We start from the raw sequence: 23791 nt of genomic DNA on the forward strand, positions 1-23791 counted from the left end.
CTCTTATTATTTAGAGCCTTTTAGAACTTCATTTAAAAAATTCTTTTTTTTTTTTTTTTTTGCCTATAGGAGAATAATGGAGATAGAACAGCCCAATTTCATTGAACTAAGTCTTAAACCTGGAAACACCCTAGAATGTACTCCCAACTTTTAGATTTGTTTTTCTCAATGGCTGCTGATGTTTTGAGTAACCTAGTCTCCCCCTGGGATTTGAAATGTATCCTTCAAGATGTGCTTAAATTCTTGCTTATGCTTGGATCTATTTCTGGACCTTTTCCTATTCTGTTAATCTTTTCTGTAATCTTTTTTTTCCCCATGTCATAGCACACTTTTTAAAAATTACTGTACCTCCTTTTAATATTTCAAGGCTCAGGAAAACTGTGGAGATTATATATTGTCTGTATACCAGATGTCAAGCTTTGTAACATGTTCACATTTTGCTGTAGTAGATTTAGGCTGTTTTTCCTTTATCTTTTTTATTTATTTTATTTCATGTTTTTATAGTTTGTTTTTGAGAGAGAGACAGAGCATGAGTGGGGGAGGGTCAGAGAGAGAGGGAGACACAGAATCGGAAACAGGCTCCAGGCTCTGAGCTGTCAGCACAGAGCCTGACGTGGGGCTCGAACTCACAGACGGTGAGATCATGATCTGAGCCGAAGTCGGAGGCTTAACCGACAGAGCCCCCCAGGCGCCCCAACAAGTCAGTGCTTTTCAGTATGTTGACAAAGTTTTGTACCATTAACACCATCTAATTCCTTAGCGTGGTCATCACCCCTAAGAGAAACACCACACCCGTTGCAGCCTCTCCACACACTGGCTTTGCTTACTCCTGACAGTTCATGTAACTGGAATCACACAATGTGTGGCCTTCGTGTCTGGTTTCTTTCGATTTACAGAGTGTTTTGAAGGTTCATCCATATCGTATCATGTATCACTACCTCAGTCCTCTTTGGGGCTGAATAATATTCCACTGTGTAGATAGACCCCATTTTGTGTATCCATGTGTCAATTGATGGACAATTGGGTGGTTCCCACCTTTTGACAATTATGAATAAAGCTTCTGTGAGCATTCACATAGGAGAGTTTTGGGGGCGCCTGATTGGTTCAGCCGGTTAAGTGTCTGACTCTTGATTTTGTCCCAGGTCATGATCCCATGGTTCGTGAGTTTGAGCTCTGCATTGGGATCCACACTGACAGAGTGGAGGCTGCTTGAGATTCTCTCTCTCCCTTTCTCTCTGCCCCTCCCCTGCTTGCGCACACACACTCTCTCTCTCTCAAAATAAATAAACAACAACAAATAATTTTTGTAGACATGCTTTCAGTAACCTCGGAGGGTTATTGCTAAGTCATTTAGTAACTCTCAGGTTCAACTTTTTGAGGAGCTCTGTCTTCCAGAACAGCTACAAGGTTTTCTGTTCCCACCAGTGTGTTTCCCCACGTTCTTGCCAGTGCTTGTTCTCCATCCTTAGAATTATAGCCATCCTAGAGAGTATGAAGCATGTCTCGCTGTGGTTTGATTTTTTTCATTTGCCTGAGGACTAATGATGTTGGATGTCTTTTCTACTTTGGAGAAATGGCTATTCAGATCATTTATTTTTGTAGTAACAATTTCACTGAGATAAAACTTAAATGCTATGGTGGGGGGAGGGGCATCTGGGTGGCTTAAGCCACTTGAGCGTCTGACTCTAGATTTCAGCTCAGGTCATGATCCAGGGTCATGGGATCGAGCCCCACATTGGACTGAGAGTGGAGCCTGCTTAAGATTCTCTCTCAATCTCAATCTCTCTGTCACCCCCTCCTGTCTCCTCTCCCCTCTCTCCCCCCTCCCCTCCCTCTCTTATCTGGGTGCATATGCTCTAAATAAATAAACAAACATGCAATTCACCCATTTAAAGAATATAATTTAGTGGGTTTTGTTTTCACATATCTGAATTTTAAAAAATTATCCATGGTTCCTTCATTTTAACTGCCATTATCTAAGCCAACCACGATTTACTCATTCTTTTATTAATGGACCCGTGTTTGTTTCAGTGTACATGTCCTTCCTTACACATGCTGTCAGGATGTGTTAAGGTGCACACATGGAAGTGAACTTGCTGGGCTGGGACATACATGGAGAGGAATGGCCGCAGGATGTTTTCATCTTTCCATGTTTTGCAGCAGTGTACACTACATGACTAGCTTTTTCTTGAAGGTGTGGGAAAATTCACTGTAAAACATATTTCCCTCCATCTAGTGCTCCCTTTTTCTTACATTGAATCCTTTCCTCTGAGCTGTTTCTTCTTTCTGAAGCACAAAGTTATTTTCTCTTCTACTTCCCTGCTTGCTTATTCTTGAAGTTCTTCATTTTCATCACTGTATTGTCCAAGAATAGCTTTAAATAAAAACAAAACTTTTTTTGGTTAGTACTCAAGGTGGCCTTTCAGTCTGAAGACCTGTGTCTTTCTTCAGTTCTGGAAAATCACAAGCCGTTATCTTCTTTTTTTTTTTTTTTAAATTTTTTTTTTTAATGTTTTATTTATTTCTAGGAGAGAGAGAGAGACAGCGTGAGCAGGGGAGGGTCAGAGAGAGAGGGAGTCACAGACTGAAACAGGCTCCAGGCTCTGAGCTGGCAGTCAGCACAGAGCCCGACGCGGGGCTCGAACCCATGAACCACGAGATCATGACCCAAGTGAAAGTCACATGCTTAACTGACTAAGCCACCCAGGCGCCCCATAAGCCATTATCTTTTTGAATGTCTAATATGCATGAATTGAAACGTCTTGATCACTTCTCTGTTCCTCACAGCTATTCCTTTTTGTTTTTTGTTTCCCTTGCCTCTTTTTGCCTCAGAGCTGTAGATGCAACATTCCAGCTTCTGCTTCACCAGTTATGTCCAACTTTTTCAGTCTGGGATTTATGTGTCATTTTTTCGCATTCTCCTTGTAGCCTTCCGGCAGGAACTGCTACTAGGGGCACCCTTTTCAACGACATTCGGAAGGATGTAGATGTCCTGCTGGATGTGTTACCTTGGTGGATGACGGTCATTTGGCTTTAGATGTCCCCCCTTCCCTCCCTGGTGCTGAAGCCATCTGTGACCCTGCTCCTGTCCTAATTATTCTTATCTGGGATTGGCCCCCGATGCCATTCCTGCCAGGCCTGCGGGTAACAGGGACTCTGGCATCCTGTCACCTGGCTCATCTTGTTGTAACACACAGCACTCTGGATGTGGTGTCCCCTCTGCGGCAGGGCTCTGCGGCCTGTGTCCCTACGTGGTGGTGCCCCCTCTGGCTTCCGGACTGTCCTCCCGTATCGCAGGCATTCTGGTTAGTTTCCAGGCCACCAGGCTTTCCCCATTCACAGATTTGTTAACAGCTTTTAAACATTGGCTTCTTGATTTCTCTCTCTTGTGCATCTGCCTTCGTTAAAGATAAATCATTTCTGAAGCTTCAATGAGATTTAGGAGGGAAGCACAGTGGTGGGCCATTTTGATCCATCCGTGCCTGAGTCTGACATGGACATGAAAGTTGTCACGTGGTGGGTGGGGAAGGGCCCTCACAGTGGCACACGGACGCAGCACGGCCGTCACTGTTCCTCACAAACCATCATTTCTTCTCCCTCTATGTGAAGCATTACTCTTCTTCGAGAGTGCTCCTTGGGCCCGTGTCGGTGCTCCGAGCTGTGAATTTATCTTTGTCTTGCAGCGCTGTGTTCCCTGAGGGTGACGCGCCCCTCCCTGAAGATTCTCTGGCTCTGACGCAGACGACACCTGCGGCCAGTGGTTCTGTTCTTAAGGTAAGGACACTTCCTTTGGGAGATTCCTCTGGAGACCGAGCTGAGTTGAGTCCCGCCGTGTGCCCTCGTTCACCTGGTGGTTCCTGATGGACAGACACGCCGTGAGGCAGACACCGCGCCTCCCGTCTCTGGGGAGAATCCGTGGTCACGTCTCTCACAAGAGTACCTCAGGGTTTCTTCCGTTTCTCTGTTACTTGTTGCTCTTTTTGTTTTAGGTGGCCTTTGTATTTTTGTGCTTTTGATGCTGGCTGTGCCTCCCTGGTATCTCAAACGATAGATGACACGTAGTAGGCACTAAGCCAGTGTTAACCGAAGCCCCAGCGGCCTGTCATTGTGTTGGCAGGAAAGTCAGCTCATCACGGCCGCTGCCTTCCCGACAGCCGCTCGCCACACGCGCACCAGTCCAGAAATCAGACCCAGTTCACTGCCCATGGAATGTCTTAATCGGCGAGTGAAATGAAAAATTGGCCTTGCAAATGAGTGTTTGCCACTTTGCTCTTCACATAAGAGCAGTTATTGTAAAAATTTGCCAAATACTTCATAAAAAGAAAAAATTAGGAATCTCCTATATTCCCACTGTCCAAAGACAACATGTAGTTCATATTTAGGTGTATAATTTTTCAGGCTTTTGGGTTTCAGAAAGTCCAGCCTAAAATAACTTCAGGCAGGAGCTTCCTTTCTGCCAGTTAAAATCCTAAAAAGCCATATTGATATCTTTGGTCATTGAAATTGAAGCGGAACCTGAGATTTGTTGGAACAGAGAAGGACATTTAATTCAAAGGTTTATTACATATTATAATATGTACCAGAATACATGCTAGTTTCAAAAATTCAGAAAGGAATGAAACACCGCCTCTTTTTTCGGACTGAATTAAAATTCTTCAGAGAGAATTTTAATACTTTGTGGTGGAGATAGGTACACGCTGTTTGGGGGCCCTCGCCCAGGCCACAGGGTGGGAGGGGGTGGTATAAGAGGAGAGAGCTGTGGGAAGTGAGAGAATAATTTTTTCCTATGTGTGATTAAAATTAAGTTGAATGTTGAGATACAAATGGGAGATTGGCCACAGGCTCAAGGCAGATGGATAGAAATAGAACTCTCTCCACCAAGGGCTGTTTTCATTAGGTGTTCTAGACCCTAACTACTTATTTCTCTTATCTCCAGGTTGGAATTTTATCTTTTATTCTCTTTAAATTCTTCCTACCTACCTACCTTCTCTCTCTCTTTCTGTCTCTCTGTACAGAGCTTCATCTTCGATAAGGGGCCTCAAGTAGTAATTAAAACGTGTTGGTTACCATTTAAGGGGAGGTTCACATTGTAGTCTTCTGTGGACGGCGCTGTGCTGGCACATCTGGACTAGCAGTGTGTGGGGTCTCAGCGTCGTCCTCACTGTGCTGAACCTCCCACCTCTCTCTCAAGTCTAAGAACCAAGAGCCAGAACAGTCTCAACCTCACCCCAGTTTCATCTCATCTCACCGAAAGAGTAGCTATGTGAGGATCTCACGTAACACTTTATCGTTTTCAGCCTCTGATTGTAGTCTGGCTCCCCTTCAAGCAAAAGTGGAATCACTATAATAACCATGATTCCCGAATGGCCCTGTGTTCTGAAAGGTTAACACACCAACCAGGCCTGGGTCAGAATTGTAAACTGAGAAGATACGGAAAGAATTCAGTTTGGTGGTTAGTGATTCACTGAACAGCCTTGTATTTTGTATCTTCCCTAGGATGCTACGGATGAGTTGGATGCCTTGCTCTTATCTCTGACAGAGAATCTAATTGACCACACAGTCACACCTCAGGTAAATATGCCTAAAACAGCAGAGTGGAAAGGAATTTCTGTTTTGGAAAATGTTCCTGTTACATTCCAGTTTTTGCCTTTTTTAAAAAAAAAGTTTATTTATTTTGAGAGAGTGTGTATAAGTAGGGGTGAGGAGCAGAGACAGAGAGAGAGAAAGAGAGAGACAGAGAGAGAGAGAGAGAGAGAGAAAGAGAGAATCCCAAGCAGGCTCCATGCTGTCAGTGCAGAGCCCAACTCGGGGCCTGATCTCACGAACTATGAGATCGTGACCTGAGCCAAAATCAATAGTTAGACGTTTGACCAACTGAAGTGCCCCCAGTTTAACCATATAGTAAAGCTGTTCATTTAATAAGAGGCCGTATCTCAGTAACCACTCAGCCTTGCCTTTTTCCTAAAATTTCACCACTTTGAATTTAAGTGTCACTGTATAGAAACCACATGTTACTATATGCCTGTTTGTGATTCAACACCGTATTGAATAACAAGAGAGGAAGACTGTGGGGATAAACAGAAGGATGTAGAGCAGAAAAATGGTGGACATTGAACCAGCGATCAATATGATCGTTATTGCAGTATGGGGGGTACTGTGTGCGGTACTGTGACCAAATTCGAGTACCAATAAGAAACAGTTCTTTCCTGCCAGAGACCTACTATCTAGTCGGGATGAAAGGTACACAGATAACTCATTTAGTGTCTTATGAGCAACATGACAAGAGCCGTGCTGACAGCTCAGAGCCTGTTTCGGATTCTGTGTCTCCCTCTCTCTCTGCCTCCCCTCACCCCTCACTTGTGCTCTGTCTCTCTCTCTCAAAAATAAATTTAAAAAATTTTAAAAAGTAAATAAATAAAATATGCATTTTATTGAGGGAAAGTTTTTTATTATCATATTTTTATGTTTATCTCATTTATAGTTAGAATTCTCAAGGAGTGTGGAACATGTAATCATAAAGTTCCATCTTCCCCGAGAGGAACAGAGGCAGAAAGAATCTAAAATTTGTAGCAGAAGTATATGTTACTAAGGCTAGAAAAAAGTTCTGGAAAGCACTAAGATTCCCATCAGTTTGGAAATCAGTAAATATGTAAAATAAATATGTGACCAAAAGACATCTCTAAGACCAATAGGATAGTATCCAGTTTTTTAAAAGTCAGATGCCCAAATTAATTATACCTCTCAGCCCATAGCAGACTCTCCTCGTAGGTCCGTGCAGGTCTCCTCTTTTGTTTGCCTTATGTTTTTTCCTTTGTCCTTCATTCCTGACTTCTGTTCCCCCTTTCCTCCGAGGCACCCATTCCACTGTTTGCTGTGTGTCCTTCCAGGCACCTTTCATATATTTATTAGATAAACATCTGGGGAAAACAGTACGGAGGTTCCTCAGAAAATTAACCATAGAGCTACCGTATGATCCAGTAATTCCACTCCTGGGTCTTCACACACAGAAAATGAAAACGCGAATTCAAAAAGATCTGTGCACCCTTGTGTTTATTGCAGCATTATTCATAATACCCAAGGTACTGAGGCAGCCCAAATATGCACTGATATTACGTGAATGGATAAAGAAGATGTGTATACATACGATGGAATATTAGTAATAAAAAAAGAATGAAATCTTGCCATTTGCAACAACATGGATGGAGCTAGAGGGCACCATGTTAAGTGAACTAACAGAGACTGAGACAGACAGATACCATATGATTTTATTCATGCGTCCAATTTAAGAAACAAAACAAATGAACAAAGAAAAAAGAGACAAACAATAAAACAGACCCTTAAATACAGAGAACACACTGGTGGTCACCAGAGGGGAGTTGGGTGGGTGGATGGGTGAAGTAGGTGCAAGGCATTAAGAGTACACTTACTCGATGAGCCCTGAGAAACGTGTAGGATTGTCGAATCATTATATTGTGCACCTGCAACTGATATAACTTCAAAAAACAACTTGACATTTCTTTGAAGGTGCTGTGGGAGAATTGGGGATAAATACCTCCAAGTAGTAGTGCTGGATTGCAAGCATATATGAATACTAGGTATTGCTCGCTGCACCCAGAATGGCTGCTGCAGTTACATTCCCACCAGGTTTTCCTTACACTGCATTTTATCTGTTTTTCTAATACTTTCCCTCTTTATGGGATTGTCTCATTGTTACAGTTCACATGAGTTAAATGGTATATTTCCTCCATTATTTTATTGCTGATTTAAGTTTCCTCTGGGAGTGAGTCACCTATTCATTTCTTTTACCCATTTTTCTATCGGGTTTCCTGTCTTTTTCCTGATGATTTCAGGGATTTCTTGTATAGTCAGTCTAGCCGTTAATAACATGTCAGCCGTAGGTATTAAAAATATTTACTCATAACCTGTATTAACACATCTGAGGCATTTTTATCACTGTCATTTTAGCAAGTAGCAAGGAGATTGAGACAGTCCATGTCTGTCACTGTGGAGATAGAGGAGTGAAATAGGCATATACGCCCTTGACTGGACAGAAACCTTTTATTCTGATGCCATGCATTCTTCATTTTCTCTCCTTATAGTGTGGGGCTTAGGGCTTGAAAACATCCTTCCCCATCTGCCACCCCATCCCCTGAGATCAAAGGTTTCCTTTCCTAATAGCTTTCATTTTATTTTACGTTTCACGTTTAGATTTTAACCAATTAGAACAGTTTGAAGTTTTGGGGGAGGATGTCAGCTGTGGTTTCGATATGACCCAAATTTGCATTTATCCATAAAAAGATCGAGTTTTCCCAAATATATCTACTACATAACCCATCCTTTCCCAGTTGGTGTGTTACTGATGCACTGGCCTCTCCCACTTTCCCCTCTACTACTGTGTGCATTACTCTGGCTTTGTGCTGATATCTGGTGTATTCTTAAAATTTCAGCGTCAGTATGGCAGATTTTCCCCAAAATTCTGCTGGCATTTTAATGCAGTTTATATTAAATTTATAGACTCTTTTGAGAAAAAAACTGGCATTTTTATAATATCTTTTCATTTTCATGAACATGATAAATATTTCTGTTTTCTCTCATCTTTATTTTAGTCTGTAAATGTTCTCTATAAATCTTGTTAGGTTGTAGGTTAAATCCTACATACTTTATAGTTTTGTTATAATTTTGCTGAACTGTGAGTGGTAATTTATTTTTTATAGTTGAACTTAGAAGTTAATTCTGTGTCTAACACAGTTGCTGAATTCCTTCATCAGTCCATCTGCTGATTCTCTTTAATATTCTATCAGTTTCTAGAGTGTGTTTCATACCTGTATCAATTATTGGTTAATTCACTTCTCATCTGTTGCTAAATGTGTCAGTTGTTGTTTGTATATTTTGAAGATCTGCTGTGAGATACATGTATATTAACAGTAATTAAACTTTCTTAAACTCCTTTGAGCACTTTAAAGTGTCCTTTTTTGCCCCTATTCTTTCTATTAAGTTCCCTTGTGACTGATATAAAATTGATACCCTAGCTTTCTTTTAAGTTTCTATTGCCTAGGATATCATTTCCTTTGCTTTATTTTTAGTCTTTTTGCATCTGATGGGGTTTTTAAAATTTTTTTAAATGTTTATTATTTTTGAGAGAGAGACAGAGAGAGGCAGAGTGAGAACAGGGGAGGGGCAGAGAGAGAGAGAGAGGGAGACAGAATCTGAAGCAGGCTCCAGGCTTTGAGCTGTCAGCACAGAGCTGGACGTGGGGCTTGAACTCACAGACTATGAAACCATAACCTGAGGCAATGTCAACACTCAGCTGACTGAGCCACCCAGGCGCCCCTGCATCTTTTAGTTTTAAGGTTGTTTTTTTTTTTTTAATGTTTTTTTATTTATTCCTAGGAGAGAGAGAGAGAGACAGCGTGAGCAGGGGAGGGNGAGCTGGCAGTCAGCACAGAGCCCGACGCGGGGCTCAAACCCACGAACCGCGAGATCATGACCTGAGCGAAAGTCAGACGCTTAACCGACTAAGCCACCCGGGCGCCCCTAGTTTTAAGGTTTTAAGTGAACTTTTGTGAACAATGGTTTGCTGCATCTTTTTTTTGTTTGTTTGTTTTGTTTTTTGAGAGAGAAAGAGAGACAGAGAGAGAAACAGAGCATGAACAGAGAGAGGCAGAGAGAGAGGGAGACATCAGAAGCAGGCTCCAGGCTCTGAGCTGTCAGCACAGAGCTTGAACCCAGGAACCACAAGATCGTGACCTGAGTGGAAGTCAGATGCTCAACCCACTGAGCCCCCCAGGCGCCCTTTTATCTTGTTTTTTAAATCTTATTTGAGGTCCTTTATTCTCTGATGGAGTTTAATACATTTACATTTACTGTAATTATGGTTATTATAGGATGTGTTTGTGCCAGACCATTTTTGTTTACCATAGATTCATATATTCTTTTCTCTCTCTTTCTCTCTCTCTCTGTCCTTTTTATGTCCTATAGTAAAAATACATTTACTTACTATTGGTGGGAAAGTCATACTTTGTATTTTTGTTCTTCTGGTAGTCACCTAACTTATAATGAGACCTGGACTTACGATAATTTTTCCTTATCAGGATCTAAGGTCCCCAGTCTAGGAACTAGTCTGAGTTTCTGTAAAATAAGAGGAGTTCATTAGATTATCATTCTACACATAGAAGTCAAATCTAGAAAATTAAACATTAAAAAGAATGTAACAAAGACCCTGTGAGTCAGGAGCAGTATGAATGTTTCTGTATGTGTGCAGGATAATCAGAGAATGACCCGTATATAAACAGATTTTTCTTTGTATGTTTTTGTGCTATTAATTTGCATTACTCACAATCCACTGTTCAGGAAGCTGCCAAGCAGGCTATATTATTTGTAATGAACTGAAATGTCAGAAAATAAAATGTTAAACTAGATGTCAGGGTTGGGGATCGAGGGAAGTCCATTAATAAGGAACTGAAAGTAGTAGCAGCATTCTTGGAGTAGGACATTTTTAAGTTAAAGAGACTCCCAAAATCGTGACCATTTCTTAAGTGGGGAGTATGACACCTGTGTCATAGAAAAGGATCTCAGATTCAACGTGCGTGTCCACTCCGGGGGAACCATTCAGAACCATGCGTTTTGTAGTAGAAGAAAGCATTATGAGAATGATTATGAAAATAAGACTTCTGTAAAGTAAACACATATATAACATTTATTTTAGGTATCTTCAGCATCCATGATCACACCACGGTGGATTGTGCCAGTAAGTTAACGATATTGGCAGTTTTTTCTTTTGGTTATGCTGTCAGAGTGAAGCCTGAGGAGAACCAGGCTCTTGTTTTTCCTTAAAAAGGCAGGGGTGTTCCCAGAGTTCTGTTAACTGAGCTTCATGGCTTCAAACTAGCGATTTAATTTTTCTATTTGTAAATGCTTAAGGACGCTGACAAAAACAAAAATAAAAATCTGAGGTGAAGGATGGTAAAAAAAAAAAACCAGCCGTGACCATCAGGATCCTCTTACTTCTGACCGTGACCATTAGAGAAAGTGGCTGGGAGCCGGAGGGTTGACGCCTGGGTCGGTGCTGTTGCCTCTGCTCACGTGCCTTGTCCATCTCCCTCAGCAAAGCCGTGTCCTCTCTGACGGGCCGGCGGCAGGCAGACCGTCCTTGGCGGGGAAGGAGGGACGTGGTGGTAGAGAGGCGATCTCGCTGATTTCCCCGCCAGCACCCTTCCTGGTGGATGCTGTGACCAGGTGAGGAAACCACTTTTCCATCGCAGTTCTTAGGCACCTGTTCAGAAAAAATAATAAAATTAATATACTGATAGCAGTAATGCCAGTTCTCCCTTAATCAAACTTAATTGAGACTGGATACATTTTTTCTCTGTTTATTATTTAGAATAGTGGGTTTTTTTTTCTATTTTCTTGTCAGTAAGTCTTCTACAAAATTATGAAGTAGGCCTTATTATTAATAGTTTTTGTATGAAGTCTTCATAACTGTTATAGGTTTATCTTTAAAAATGTATATTTAACACTCGTGTATGTCTTTTCCTTTCATGCTTTAACTATTAGTTGTCCATAGTAAGGTGAAGAGTCACACATTAGAGTGAGAGAGGAGATTCCCAAGGTGAGGCTCTGACACACCTTTTGCTGACACCTGGTACAGGCTTATTTCAACACATTGCATGCCACAGACAGAAGCTGGACTCAAAACACCTTTTGTTTGGCATGTAGGTCTTCGGCTTTTCGTTGTCAGGGCCAAAACTGTGCCCGTTTTGCAAAAGGTGATACCATTGCCTTCATTCTCACCTCAGACTATTCTGATTCTGTCTGTTCCTCATAACCTCTTTGGGTGGTGGGAGTGTAAGTCCGTTGAAGTAGGTGCTTTCCTAATAGAGAAAAATTTCCTAGTTAATTGAAAAGATGATTAGAGCTGATTAGCTGGAGAGAAATTGATAGTTTCATTTTAAAGTTGTTTTCTTATCTCCACAGCCTTTCAAGTAATAGAATCACTCACTCAGCAAACACTTATTGAATGTCTGTTCTGTACCAGGCCTTGATTTTATCTGGTTTGGCAGCATTGAAGATGGCAGTGAGCGAGGCAGACATGGGACTTGCCTTGGGGAACTCACATACAATTGTCAAATAGCACCTTATACAATCTTAATAGGTTATTTTTCTAAGCGCTTATATGCCCGATAATTGCCACTGTAAAAATAGAGATTACATGCAGAGGACCCGGTGATAATGCTTTGTAATTGAGTTTACACAATAAAATATGAGTTCTTAAGGACTTGTAAATAAAAAATTACAGATGAAAGAAGAGATTGTCTGCACTCCTTCCCAAAACAAAGCAGTCATAGAAGAATTCAGGAGATCAAAGATGACAGCAGGGCACCTGAAACCAATATAATGTTATGCCAGATATACCTCAAAAGAAAAAAAAAAAAGAAAGAAAGATAAATCAGTGGAACAGAATAGAGTCTAGAAACAAACCCATACATACACGGTTACCTGATTTGTGAAAAAGGGATGGTGCAGTGCTATAAGGCTGATCTTTCAGTAAATCAGCTGGACAGATTAAACACCCATGAGGGAAAAGATTGATCTTGACCCAACCTCAGAAAATAAACAAAAATCCATTCTAGATGGATTCAGGTCTAAATGTGAAACGTCAAATAATAATAAAGCTTTTCGGAGAAAACATAAGCAGACATCCTGGAAATCAGGAAAGATTTTTTAAACAGGTCACAAAAATCTTTAATCATACAGGAACAAAACCGATAACTTGGATTATATCAAGAACTTCTCTTCATCAGAAGAAGTAACTGGACGATCTCAAAAGGGGGAAGCCACAGAGTGAGAGAAAATATTTGCACTTCCTCCCGCCTCCCCATTTATCTCTATCTCTCTGTCTTTGACAAAGGACTCATATTTAGAATATATAAAGAGCTAGTGTAAATCAGTAAGAAAAAAAATAGCTATAGAGAAAAATTGGCAAGACTTGACTAGGCAGTTTACCAGAGGACCTCCAGATGGCTAATAAACATACAAGACAGTGTGCGGTGTGACTAGTCATTGAGGAATACAAATTCAGTTCTCTTGTTTTTTTCATCTGCATGCTGGTTACAAAGGTGTGTTCAGTTTGCAGAAAGTCATCAAGCTGTAACCTCATGCTATGTGTATCATTATATGTGATAATCATTTTTTTTTAATGATAAAGGGTCACATCTCTACAGTTCAGATTTACTTTGGGTGTTGTGTGTAAAATTCCACTTTAAAGGCATAAGAGCACAAGGACAGAGAGCAGAAGAGAAGACCACAGCACTTGAAAGACCTCAGGCTGTGGAAGCAGAGAAGTAGTGGTAACGAACTTTGCAGAGAAGAGAAAAATGACATCTAAGCCTGAAAAGGGGAGGGGGTGGAAACTGAGAAAATAACAAAGCTGGCCAATATCCACTGCAGAACCCTGGGAAGGCTCAGGAATTGGAGGCACCAGGTATTTGTGAAGATGGGGCTGAGGATATGAGGACTGGTTGAAGAGATTTCTACCGATGTAGGGTATACCCCCCTCCCAACCTCACCCCACCCATGCCAGCATGATTCTGGAGGGTTTTGTGGAAGAGCTGGGCCAGAGGGGCTCCAGAAGTGAAGAGTTTCTGTTTAGAGTAAGGCCCTGAGCTGAGGACAGAGGTTAACTCAAAGTCCATCTACTGAAGTCAGGTGAGACAGCCAACCTTCCTTCTTTCTCGGCTTCCAGCATGTTGTTGGCCATGTAAAATGTCTCAGCTGAGAAATTAGGAGGATTATTCTCTAGAGAAACTGACAAAGAGAAAAGGCTCACAGAGTCTAACATTTGTGGGTGCCCTGATGAGATTGCCAGGAAATCGGCCTGGTCACTCTACAGCATGCCCATCAGTTAGTGAGTTTTGCTTCTGGGTACACTTTCCACATGGCATTCCAGTGCTTCACTTAAAAAATTTTTTAATGTTTATTTTTTGAGAGAGAGAGAGAGACAGAGTATGAACAGGCAGAGAGAGAGGGAGACACAGAATATGAAGCAGGCTCCAGGCTCTAAACTGTCAGCACAGAGCCCAATGCAGGGCTTGAACTCACAAACCGTGAGATCACAACCTGAGCCGAAGTCAGACACTTAAATGACTGAGCCACCCAGGCGCTCCCAGTGCTTCACTTTTAAATATGAATGGGTGCTTCCCTCATAAGTGCAAAGAGGGCGAAAAACTATCAGATGTCTGAGGAAAAATTAATTAAAACCGGTAAACTGAAAAAGAAATGGGGGAAGGAAGGGAATGTGAGCATCAAAGACTTCAGAAAACAGTAGTTTCATGAGACAGGAGATGCCTCATCCATGCAGCAATAACAGGAAATGGAAAAGAGAAACAGAAAACGCAGTGTCCTTAGAAATTAATAACCATGTTAAAAATAAAATCCAAGGAATGAGTGGAAGATAGATTGAGGAAATCTCCCACAATGTAGAACAGAAAGATGAAAATTGGGACAGAAGAGAAAATTGGCAGATTGGCCCAAGCAGTCCAATGTATGAATATCGGAGATCCAAAAAGAAGAACAGAGTGAGAGAGAATTGAGATTTCTCAGAACCGAAGTACTTGAGTTTTCAGATTCAACGGACCTGAGTACCCAGCACAGAGAATGAAAATAGGTGACACCACCGTGAAATTTCAGAGTATCTGAGGGAAGAGAGGACGTAAGTCTTCGGAGAGGGAGGGAAAGAAGAGTACATGTAAGGGACTGGCTTTAGAATGACAGCAGACCTCACCGAGGGTGAGAAGATAATGGAGCAGTGCCTTCAGGGCTCTGGAGGAAAATTATTTTTCACCTAGATTTTTTTTTAAACATTGTGTTTATTTTTGAGAGAGACACAAAGGGCAATCAGGGGAGGGTCAGAGAGAGAGGGAGACACAGAAGCAGGCTCCAGGCTGTAGCTGTCAGCAAGAGCCCGACGCGGGGCTCCAACCCGTGAACCATGAGGTCATGACCTGAGCTGAAGTCGGACACTTAACCAACTGAGCCACCCAGGCGCCCCACACCTACATTTTTATATCCAGACTATCAATGAAATGTGAGGTTAGAATGAGTAGACATAGAGTTTCTGTAAAATATATCCTTCCCAGGTGGGCTTACTTGCTGGAGATGCATTCCATCAAAACAAGACAATTGTCCGAGAAGGAAGAAGACGTGGCACCCGGGAAACAGGTGCAGGAGTTGAGTGGCAGGAAGTGGAGGGGCGTTCCAAGGCAGCAGCGTTCTAGAAACGATTCTGTACAGATTTGAAGAGGGGGATATGGAGTTCCAGGAAGGATATTGCTAAGAAAAAATACACACCCATGGCCTTACCGCAGCATGCAAACAATTATGTGACGTGTCTGAACACTGTGAAGAGGTCCATGGTTGTATCTGCAAGCATAGGGACAAGTTAGAAATAAGTGCAAAAAGCTGAGCAGACAGTCACAACAAATGAAGCAGTTCTTTAGTCCAGGAAGAGCGAATTGTGCAAGGAAACGAACCCATAATACACTTCTATCAGTTGTGGCAATGTTTACATGATCACGACAAACACGGAATATCAGTGTGAACAAAATTGTTCCCACAGCTGTTGAAAAGGTAGGAAGGGGCGATTGGGGGGCTGGTGAGTGGGCTGTGAGAAAGGTGAGCCTTCCCAGTCCGTGGAACGAAGTCATTGTAGAAACAGGTCACTAGGACTCTTGCTAGCAGCGCATCACAGTCACCCGGAGGGCTCACCGGCTCCAGCCTCAGAGTCTCTGATCCAGTACGTCTGGATGGTGCCTGAGAATCTGCATTTGTAACAAATCCCAGCGACTGCTCTTTGAGACCCGCAGAGACACAGAGAAGTAAGGAAAATTCCGAAACAAAAGAAAACTGTTGGAGGTGTGTGTCTCTATGTAGTAAAACGGAAGGAGGTGGCATGCATGATGGCTGTGTCCCGGATGAAGCTTGTTAGTAGTGTCACCATGTTAAACTCTGTCCCCTGCACTGTGTATTTTGATGTTACGTTTTCACAAAACCACGGTAGATGACGTTACCTCCTCGCGTCTGAGTACACGCTCTTCAGAGAGACTCTTGGGCACTCCTGCAAAGCCCACGTCCTTTTCTTTTTCACAAAGCACTGACAAAGCAGATTAACTGCTGTGGGGACTCAGCCACAGGTGTCTGGGACTCTGTGTAAAGCACAGAACGGTGTGCCCACGTACCTTGGTATCTCTTGAGCCGGTGTCTGTCACGCTCTGCATCGTACTGTTCTTGCCATTCATAATAACCCCGACTCGTTCAGAAATGAGTCTTTGGTATCTTTTATTCAAGGAAGTAGGCGAAATTGATACCTTTAGATTTCATTTCAAGACGAAATAAGCATCAATTATCTAGAAAACTCCCTTCTGTAATATCTCATTGCTAAATTAGGTGTTGCCGCATGGTCACTTCAGGTCTGTAATTTACCTTTAGCCTGCTCTCTGGTGGAGAAATCCACGTTGTTCCCACCCCAGTGGTTTTACTGAATAATAAATAACCCGTTCTTCCTTGTAGCTCTGTTCCCACGTTGGCCGAAGAAGCCATCTTGAAGCAGAAATGTTTACTGACTACTGAGCTCTGAGGGTTCGGCTCCTCCTCACCTACAAGTGGAAAGCCCAGCACTCTGCCGCTGTCCGTCCTGGAATCAACTTCCGCAGGAATGTGCTGGATTCAGGAGCTTGTCCTTACTTGTGAGTTAAAAAGCTCACCTAGGTTAGACTTCAACTCCATGAAAAAACACTTTCCGTCCATCTGGAAGGGCTTAATTACACTACATATTTGACCAAATGAGGGGTATCTGGTCTTCTACTTCCTATAATTGTATTGAAGTTGGAAATTCCTGAAACAAGGAACTTTGCCTATGGTTTCCTTCAAACTCTTGGCTCCACCTAGTGGGTGTAATCATTCATAACCCCTCCGTAGCCAGCCATCCCTGATAGTCCGCATAGCCTTTTGAATGGCATTTCTCTCCCTCGTATCAGGATGAGTGTCCTTGACCTGAACGGCTGTTAGAGAGGGTGCTCTTACCCATGCAATACCTGGAAACCGAGAATTTAGGACATTAATGACGTTATGCAGGTAGATTAAGGCCTAGCTTGTTTACACTTACTGCCGTACGAAAGAGAAGTGTGGAATACGGAAGGTTTCAGGTGTCTCCCGTATTTTGACTGCTTACTGGACTGGCCGTCTTAATGCTCCCAGGTTCACATCAAGGTTAAGATAAACTGCATATTTTGCGTCATACTTTTTTCAGCCCTGCTTCCCTGTAGGACACACCCCCGTGCACCACACACATGCTCTGTAAGTTTTCAGCCCGGACAGAGACCGCAGCCCCGTCCCCACGCTGGTGCCAGCTGGACATCGACTCCGTTTCTGTGTAATATGGGTGAAATAAATTTGGAACTCCTAACTAAAGAAAATGAAACAAACAAACAAAAAAATGCTGGGACAGAAATAGGGAATCGGGGGAAGGGGGGTTTTGTTCCTTGTACACCTACCATGTCTGAAACTACTCTGCTTGCTGAAAGAATTTGTGTCTCACCTTACATTAGGAATTTTGTGCTACTTTAAAAAAGTCTCTAGAAGTTCCTTGTCACTTTTGGTACAAAAAAAAAAAATTCTGGATAGGAAAGTAGTATGTGCGCATGTAGAAAATAGCAAAGATGCAAAAATAACCACTTGCAATTCCAACATCCAGATAAACACTATTATTTTAGCTTTAGAACTTAAGAACACGTACGGCAAACTTCACTTGCTACTGAGAATGAGGATAGAGTGGAAACCACACTGGTATAGTTGTTAATCCCTGTGATCAAGGATTGACATCAAACTGTACCTCCTGGAATTTGACATTTCGTTTTCTGCCCTGTATTATGTATATAATCGAGGGTTTATGTTGCTCAGCATAAAAGAGCATCCATCCAGTTGAGTGACCTTGAACACTACGTGGTTTGGACTGTCCTGGGGTCCCTGTAGCACAGTCCTGTGCTCAGGCAAACACACGCTGGCGTCTGATTGGAAAGCTCAGGAATTTGAATAGTGTGCTATTTCCCGGGGAGCCGTCGAGTTTGGAAACCCCTTTGCACAGAACAGCTTTGGTGAAGTTGGCACATCTTGCCGCCTCTTAGCCATTAAGCTAAGCTCGTGAATTCCACTGGTGGATCTCTTGCCAGTTCTTAATAGTAAAGCACATTTTCTCGCAGCTGTAAGTGACAGCTAGACCCAGGGGCTCGGCCCGGGACATGCCGGACTGGCCATCAGATCTCCAGTGTGTGAGCGGCCAGCGCTGGAAGTGCCGGAAGGTTCAGGTCGCGCCTGTGACCACAGAACGGCTAAGGCATTACTAGCTCAGAAGGCCTCAACTTCCCAGCCAGCTTAGGAGCTAGCCCCAGTCTCATCTTGAACTGCTTAAAATGGAGGAATACGTTGTTAAAAATAGTCTGTAACCTCTGTGTCTTCAGGTACCTGTATTCTGGCCGGTTAGAATGTTGATAAGGGCTTCCTTAAAATGTATTTAAGTCTCAAGCTAAAAGGAGGAAACTTTGTCTTCTGTCCTGACATGAAGGGGTAAATGTGGAAACTTGTACTTCAGTGATGAATCAGCCCGGACAGTTTAGGTGCCTGTCCAGTGTAATCACTTCCCCGTCGTGTCTGCTGCTGCTGCCTCCCCCAGAGTTGCTGTGACACCGATCTCGTTCTGCTGATCTGAGAGTAGAGGGGAGAGGATTGCGGGGCTCAGGATATCTGTAAATGTGTCTGAGAGGGAAGCGAAAAGTCAGGCTCTGTGACTAGAGAGAAGTGCACAGAGTAAGGGACTTGAGGTGGTCCTGGATAGGAAGGCTTGGCTGATTACAGCTGGGGTGGCACTGCCCGCTGGTGACCTCCAGGGCACAGTCCTCCACTACGAAAGATGAAAACCCACCTGTACATCTGAATCCGCCGATAAACTAACTAGAGCTCGGGTCCTCAGATGAGCTGAAGTAGCCCGGGTGGTAATTCACAATGACAGCTGGCTGGGCGGGAAGTTTTTCTCTATGTAGAATGAGGTTCCCATGCACCTTAGTAAACACGGCTGAAGAGAAACACTGGCAATGTTATAATTAAGGCAGGAGGAATGAGAGCATATTCGGGAAGAGAGCGAGAACAATAGTTTATTTGAGCGCTCCAGCTGGAAAGCTGTTTGCACTCTTCCGTTGGAAAGGTGCTGGGAGGGGGCACCTGGATGGCTCAGTCAGTTAAGCCTCCAACTTCGGCTCAGGTCATGATCTCACGGTTTGTGGGTTCGAGCCCCGCATCGGGCTCTGTGCTGACAGCTAGCTCAGAGCCTGGAGCCTGTTTCAGATTCTGTGTCTCCCTCTCTCTCTGACCCTCCCCTTTTCACACTGTCTCTCTCTCTCTCAGAAATAATTAAAAATATTTTAAAAAAAAAAAAAGAAAGGTGCTGGGAGGTGATTTGCAGCCGAGATAACAGACCCAGATTGGCAGCGAATAGCAAGAGGCTGTTGGCCACAGGCTCAGCTCCTCTGTGGGCACGTCCTTCCCCGACTTTCCAGTTCCAGATCGGACTCCAGTCACTCATTAGGCTCAGCCGGGAAGGGAGGCGTCCCGAGGGCCTGAGGCTCGCCAGGCCTGGGTTGTTGCAGCTGCCCTGTCCCCAGGCTTGCTGTGCGTCCTGTCCCAGGGACACCGAGTACAGAGCCACGCAGCAGGTGCTGCTGCCGGCCTCTGGGGAGTGGAAAGGACAGGGCTCTGGGGTCAGGCCGTGGGACGGCCCCGGGCGGGGAAGGGAGAGGCGGCGAGGCACTTAAAGTGCGGTTGGGAGGCTTCCGCTATCAGCCCTCAGCTCTTCTTCAGAACCTGGGGGCTGATAAATGAGACCCTCTTTCTTGCTGCTGTCACAGTGTCCGCAGAGACCCGGGCAGGGCGCATCGCCCTCCCACGCCCGCCCTTCGGGAGACTCTGCGGAGCAAAGGAATGAGCAGGTTTCTTTGAGCTTGATGAATTCAGACTTGCCCTGAGCAGCTTTCTTAAGATGTTTATACGTTATAAGAAAATTTCTGCTTAAAAATATTTCTTACAACCTGTTTGTCTTCACCTTCATCTGCTTTTGCACAATCACACATACTCGTGGACAGTTAAGGATGAAGGCCCTGGGTTGTTCCTGGCATCTGCCTGTTCTCGTGTGCCGCCCAGTTTTGGCTAAAACCGGCACCTCTGTCTTCTCTTACACGAGCCCTGGAATCTCTTACAGGAGCCCTGGAATGAAAGCTCAGGTGTCGTTTCAGAGGCCTTTGTAGAGCAGAATTCTTCGGGAGTCACTTGCATAGAGAAAGCTCTTCCATATTTGTCTAGAAGGAAGGGTCCCGAGAAGCCTCCTCACTTAGAGCAGGGATGAACGAAGGTTTTCACAAAAGCAGCAAAGACCATGGTAAGTGCAGGGCTGGCTGTGTCCCGCGGAGGCTCATTTACAAAACAGGTGCCACTTCCAACTTCAAGCTGCGTGGCTGGCGCAGTGGCCCCCAGGAGTCAGGCAAGTGTAGCCATCTCTGGGGGACCCGACATGTCTGCACGCTGGCGTCCTCATCTGCGCAGGGACTGGGCGCAGTCGTGGGCCTCCCAGCTCTGGGCGTCTGTGAGGCGTCACCGCTTTCTCATTCATCTTGCCTGCAGCCTTTTGGTTGCTTGGAAACCTGGAATCTTCTGCAGCCCAAGGAATGTACATTACTATATTATTTGTCATCTTTCCCTCTCACAAATGTAAACACTCTGGTTTTTGGATGGTCAGACGAATGTCAGAAGCTCTTCCTATCTGTCAGCCTTCAGGATAAGGACATTTGTTGGGATTATAGAAGTGTGTCCTGAGACCAAGTCTGCCGTGTGAACATGTGCTCGAGCCAGAATTATTCCCTCTTTCAAGATGGGTTACGTGGGTCTCTCTGTCGTGCTGCTTGAGACACTAATTCAGTCACTTCCCAGGATTGCTTTTTATCAGGGAGGTGCTCTCCTATGCACCCCTTGCTCTTTTTACTTTCACAAATAAATTTTCTCACCTGGGTATGATAGTTTAAAGGACCTCACTAACTATTTTGTGTTTACTTTTTATATATGTAAAGCTTTGCAGTAGCTTTTGAAGTGTAATTTATTTTTGTATCAAGTGCACTATTCATCCATTGTGTCCCACAGCTTTACATGACCTGTATTAGAAGCACTGCCCCGAACCGAGTTGTTCGTATACTGACGTGACAACGTAGATGTGACCACAAATAAAGCTTTTGAGAAACACTGCTGTCGTTACGGGCTCTTCGATTCCCTGGATGGGCGATGCCTACAGGGAGCGTTTTCCGTCCTCAGCACCGTTGTTAGATCAGAGCCCATTAGCAGGCACATGAGGGAGCAAATGGAAGCCGTGCACAGCGTGCTCGGCGTTCAGTTTAGCACACATGTGCCAGATTTGGGAGCGGAGGCATTTTCAGATTCGGAAAAACCTGGTCGGTCCTTACCAGCACATCCCGGAAGGCCCAGTGGTCATTTCCAGAAGCAGCTACAGCAGAAACACAGCTCTGCTCAGTGAGGAGACCTTCAATTATGTAAGACACCCACACCTCAGTTCCTTCCCCTGGGGTGGGATGGCACCTTGTTATGTGGGGCAGCGTCTGGGAGAGGGTGGGTGTCCTCCGTCACACCATCCCCGGGAAGAACATTGCTGCTAGACGGAGTCATACTCACCACAGGAGATCAGTGAGGCTCCTGAGAACATTCTCTTCCCTGCTCCCCTCCTCTCCCTTCCACACGGAGGATAGACAGTAATGGGCCTTGGCAACCAAGGAGCTTTCCTTAGGCTCTAACGAGATGAGCAGGGAGAGAGGCAGGAACCTATGCTGGAAGCCCTCAAAGAGATTTGGCAATAAGCAACCGAAGTCACTCTGATGTAGGCAAAATGACTCCTTGGAAAGATCTGGGGAGTTCCCTGACCGATCTGAAAGTGAGGGGAATGGGTGCGGGAATGGTCTGGCTGCTGCCTGACCACCAGAGGGCACCCCCTGGCACCTTGAGTTGGGGACGGCAGGACACCTGAGAAGGCTGTAAATCCCCAAAGGCAAGGAGATGGTTACTGGGGCACCAAGACAATCACAGATTTGGGAGAAGACGCTGTATATGTTATCAGTTGTTAAAATGCAAAGAAAAAGAGCTGAGAAAATTCAGGAAATTATTAAAAATTATTCAGCTGGACTACAGCTGGATAATTGCTCTTTTAAGCCATGGAGATGTACAGGGCTTGCACTTTGAAAAGGAATTTCATGTTTCTACTCCCAAAGCATGTATTTGAATGTTATTTCTGTTCTGAAAATAGTAAACATTAAAAAGTGAACCCAGCCTGACCCACAGAAAGGGCCTTTGTGGTCAGTATCAAGGAAAGACAAAGAGAGCTCAGGTCAGCAAGGCCCAAGAAAACGAGCTCAGTGTTGGTTTGGGGGCGGCGTGCTGGCTTAAGGTGAATTGGCCCAGTGGACGTTCAACCCCGCCTGCTTAGGTTCCGGGGTTCCATCATGGAGGAGAGACCCTCAGGGGTGCAGAGAGGCCCTCTCTCCACAGCAGGGTCGCCCATACCCTCGCGGGCCCTGGCGGCCTACTCCCTTGCTTCCCGCAGTGCACCCTTCACACCTCCAAGTGCATCGTGCACAGACCAGAGCTAGCTCGCGCTCTTAAGCCAGGAAATTAGTTGGAGCGGGAGTAGCATCTCTGGGTGACCTGGTCCCAGTCTTCCGTGCACAGAAAAGAGGTCCAGAAAGGGAAGGAACTGGCCCTGGGTCGTAGGGCCACGGGCAGGAATTCTCACTCTCCTCCTCTCACCCTCTTCCCTCAGCACTGCTAGTCTTGGCTCCCCACGCCTGAGATGCCACAGAGCACGGTCTCCCCTTTTCTGTGGCACCCCGAGGCCCTTCCTTCCTGGGTCCCAAATTCCCATGGGAGAAGCTGACCCATGTCAAACCTCCGTGGCTCCGAGCAGAGTCTCCTCAGAAAGAAACCACAGCATGGATCTGGAACGACCCACATACCTTCACCCTTCAGGGCTCCAGAGCTCCTGGAACAGCCCCTTTCCTCCTCACGGGATCACTCCCACCTCGGAGTGATCGCTGCACGTTCCCCACGTGCTCCCCAATCCCACTGGTCCTGTCCTTTCAAGAGCTCTGAGTATCTCCTAGCTGGCAAGCCAGCAGAGTAGGTGTTCACGCGAAAGTCCCACCAGACACTCTGGGTTCTCTCGTGGTTTGCCATTGCTTCTTATTTATTTTTTCTGTACAAAAATCTTTAACATTTAAAAGACAGAGTCATAAATGTTTTACATTAGATCCTCAGCCCTTACTCATAGCTGTAATTTGGTGCCTTTTTACCAACCTCTCCCCATTTCTCCCTACACTAGCCCTCGACAACCACCCATCAGCTCTCTGTTGCCGAGCTTGCCTTTTTTAGATTCTACATATAGGTGATAGAATCCAATACGTGCCTTTCCCTGTCTGGTTTATTTCACTCAGCATAATGCCCTCAAGGTCCATCCATGTTGTCACAAATGGTAGGATTTCCTTCTTTCTCGTGGCTGAATAGTAATATCCCACTGTATTTAGGACTCATTTTCTTTAGCCATTCCTCCACTGATGAACATTCAGGTTGTCTCGATTCCTTGGCTATTGTGAATCATGCCACTAGTTCTTAATCAGTTTTAGGTTAGGGATTCTCTTACGCA

The 23791-nt window shown here is 44.4% G+C and overlaps 1 protein-coding gene across 1 annotated transcript in view; it reads left to right on the forward strand.

Moving 5' to 3' along the window:
* EPB41L5 (erythrocyte membrane protein band 4.1 like 5) overlaps nt 1–16898 on the forward strand; it is a 125906-nt gene extending 109008 nt beyond the window's left edge. Inside the window, exons 21-25 of the mRNA XM_039234879.1 lie at nt 3684–3774; nt 5497–5571; nt 10706–10747; nt 11105–11235; nt 16564–16898. Coding sequence (XP_039090810.1) covers nt 3684–3774; nt 5497–5571; nt 10706–10747; nt 11105–11235; nt 16564–16630 — 406 coding nt within the window. The 3' untranslated portion in view covers nt 16631–16898. The remainder of the gene's footprint in view (nt 1–3683; nt 3775–5496; nt 5572–10705; nt 10748–11104; nt 11236–16563) is intronic.
* Nucleotides 16899–23791: the final 6893 nt, after the last annotated feature.

Source organism: Hyaena hyaena, unplaced genomic scaffold, assembly GCF_003009895.1.
Source record: "Hyaena hyaena isolate Hyena2069 unplaced genomic scaffold, ASM300989v1 scaffold_91, whole genome shotgun sequence".
Classification (NCBI taxonomy): Eukaryota; Metazoa; Chordata; class Mammalia; order Carnivora; family Hyaenidae; genus Hyaena; species Hyaena hyaena.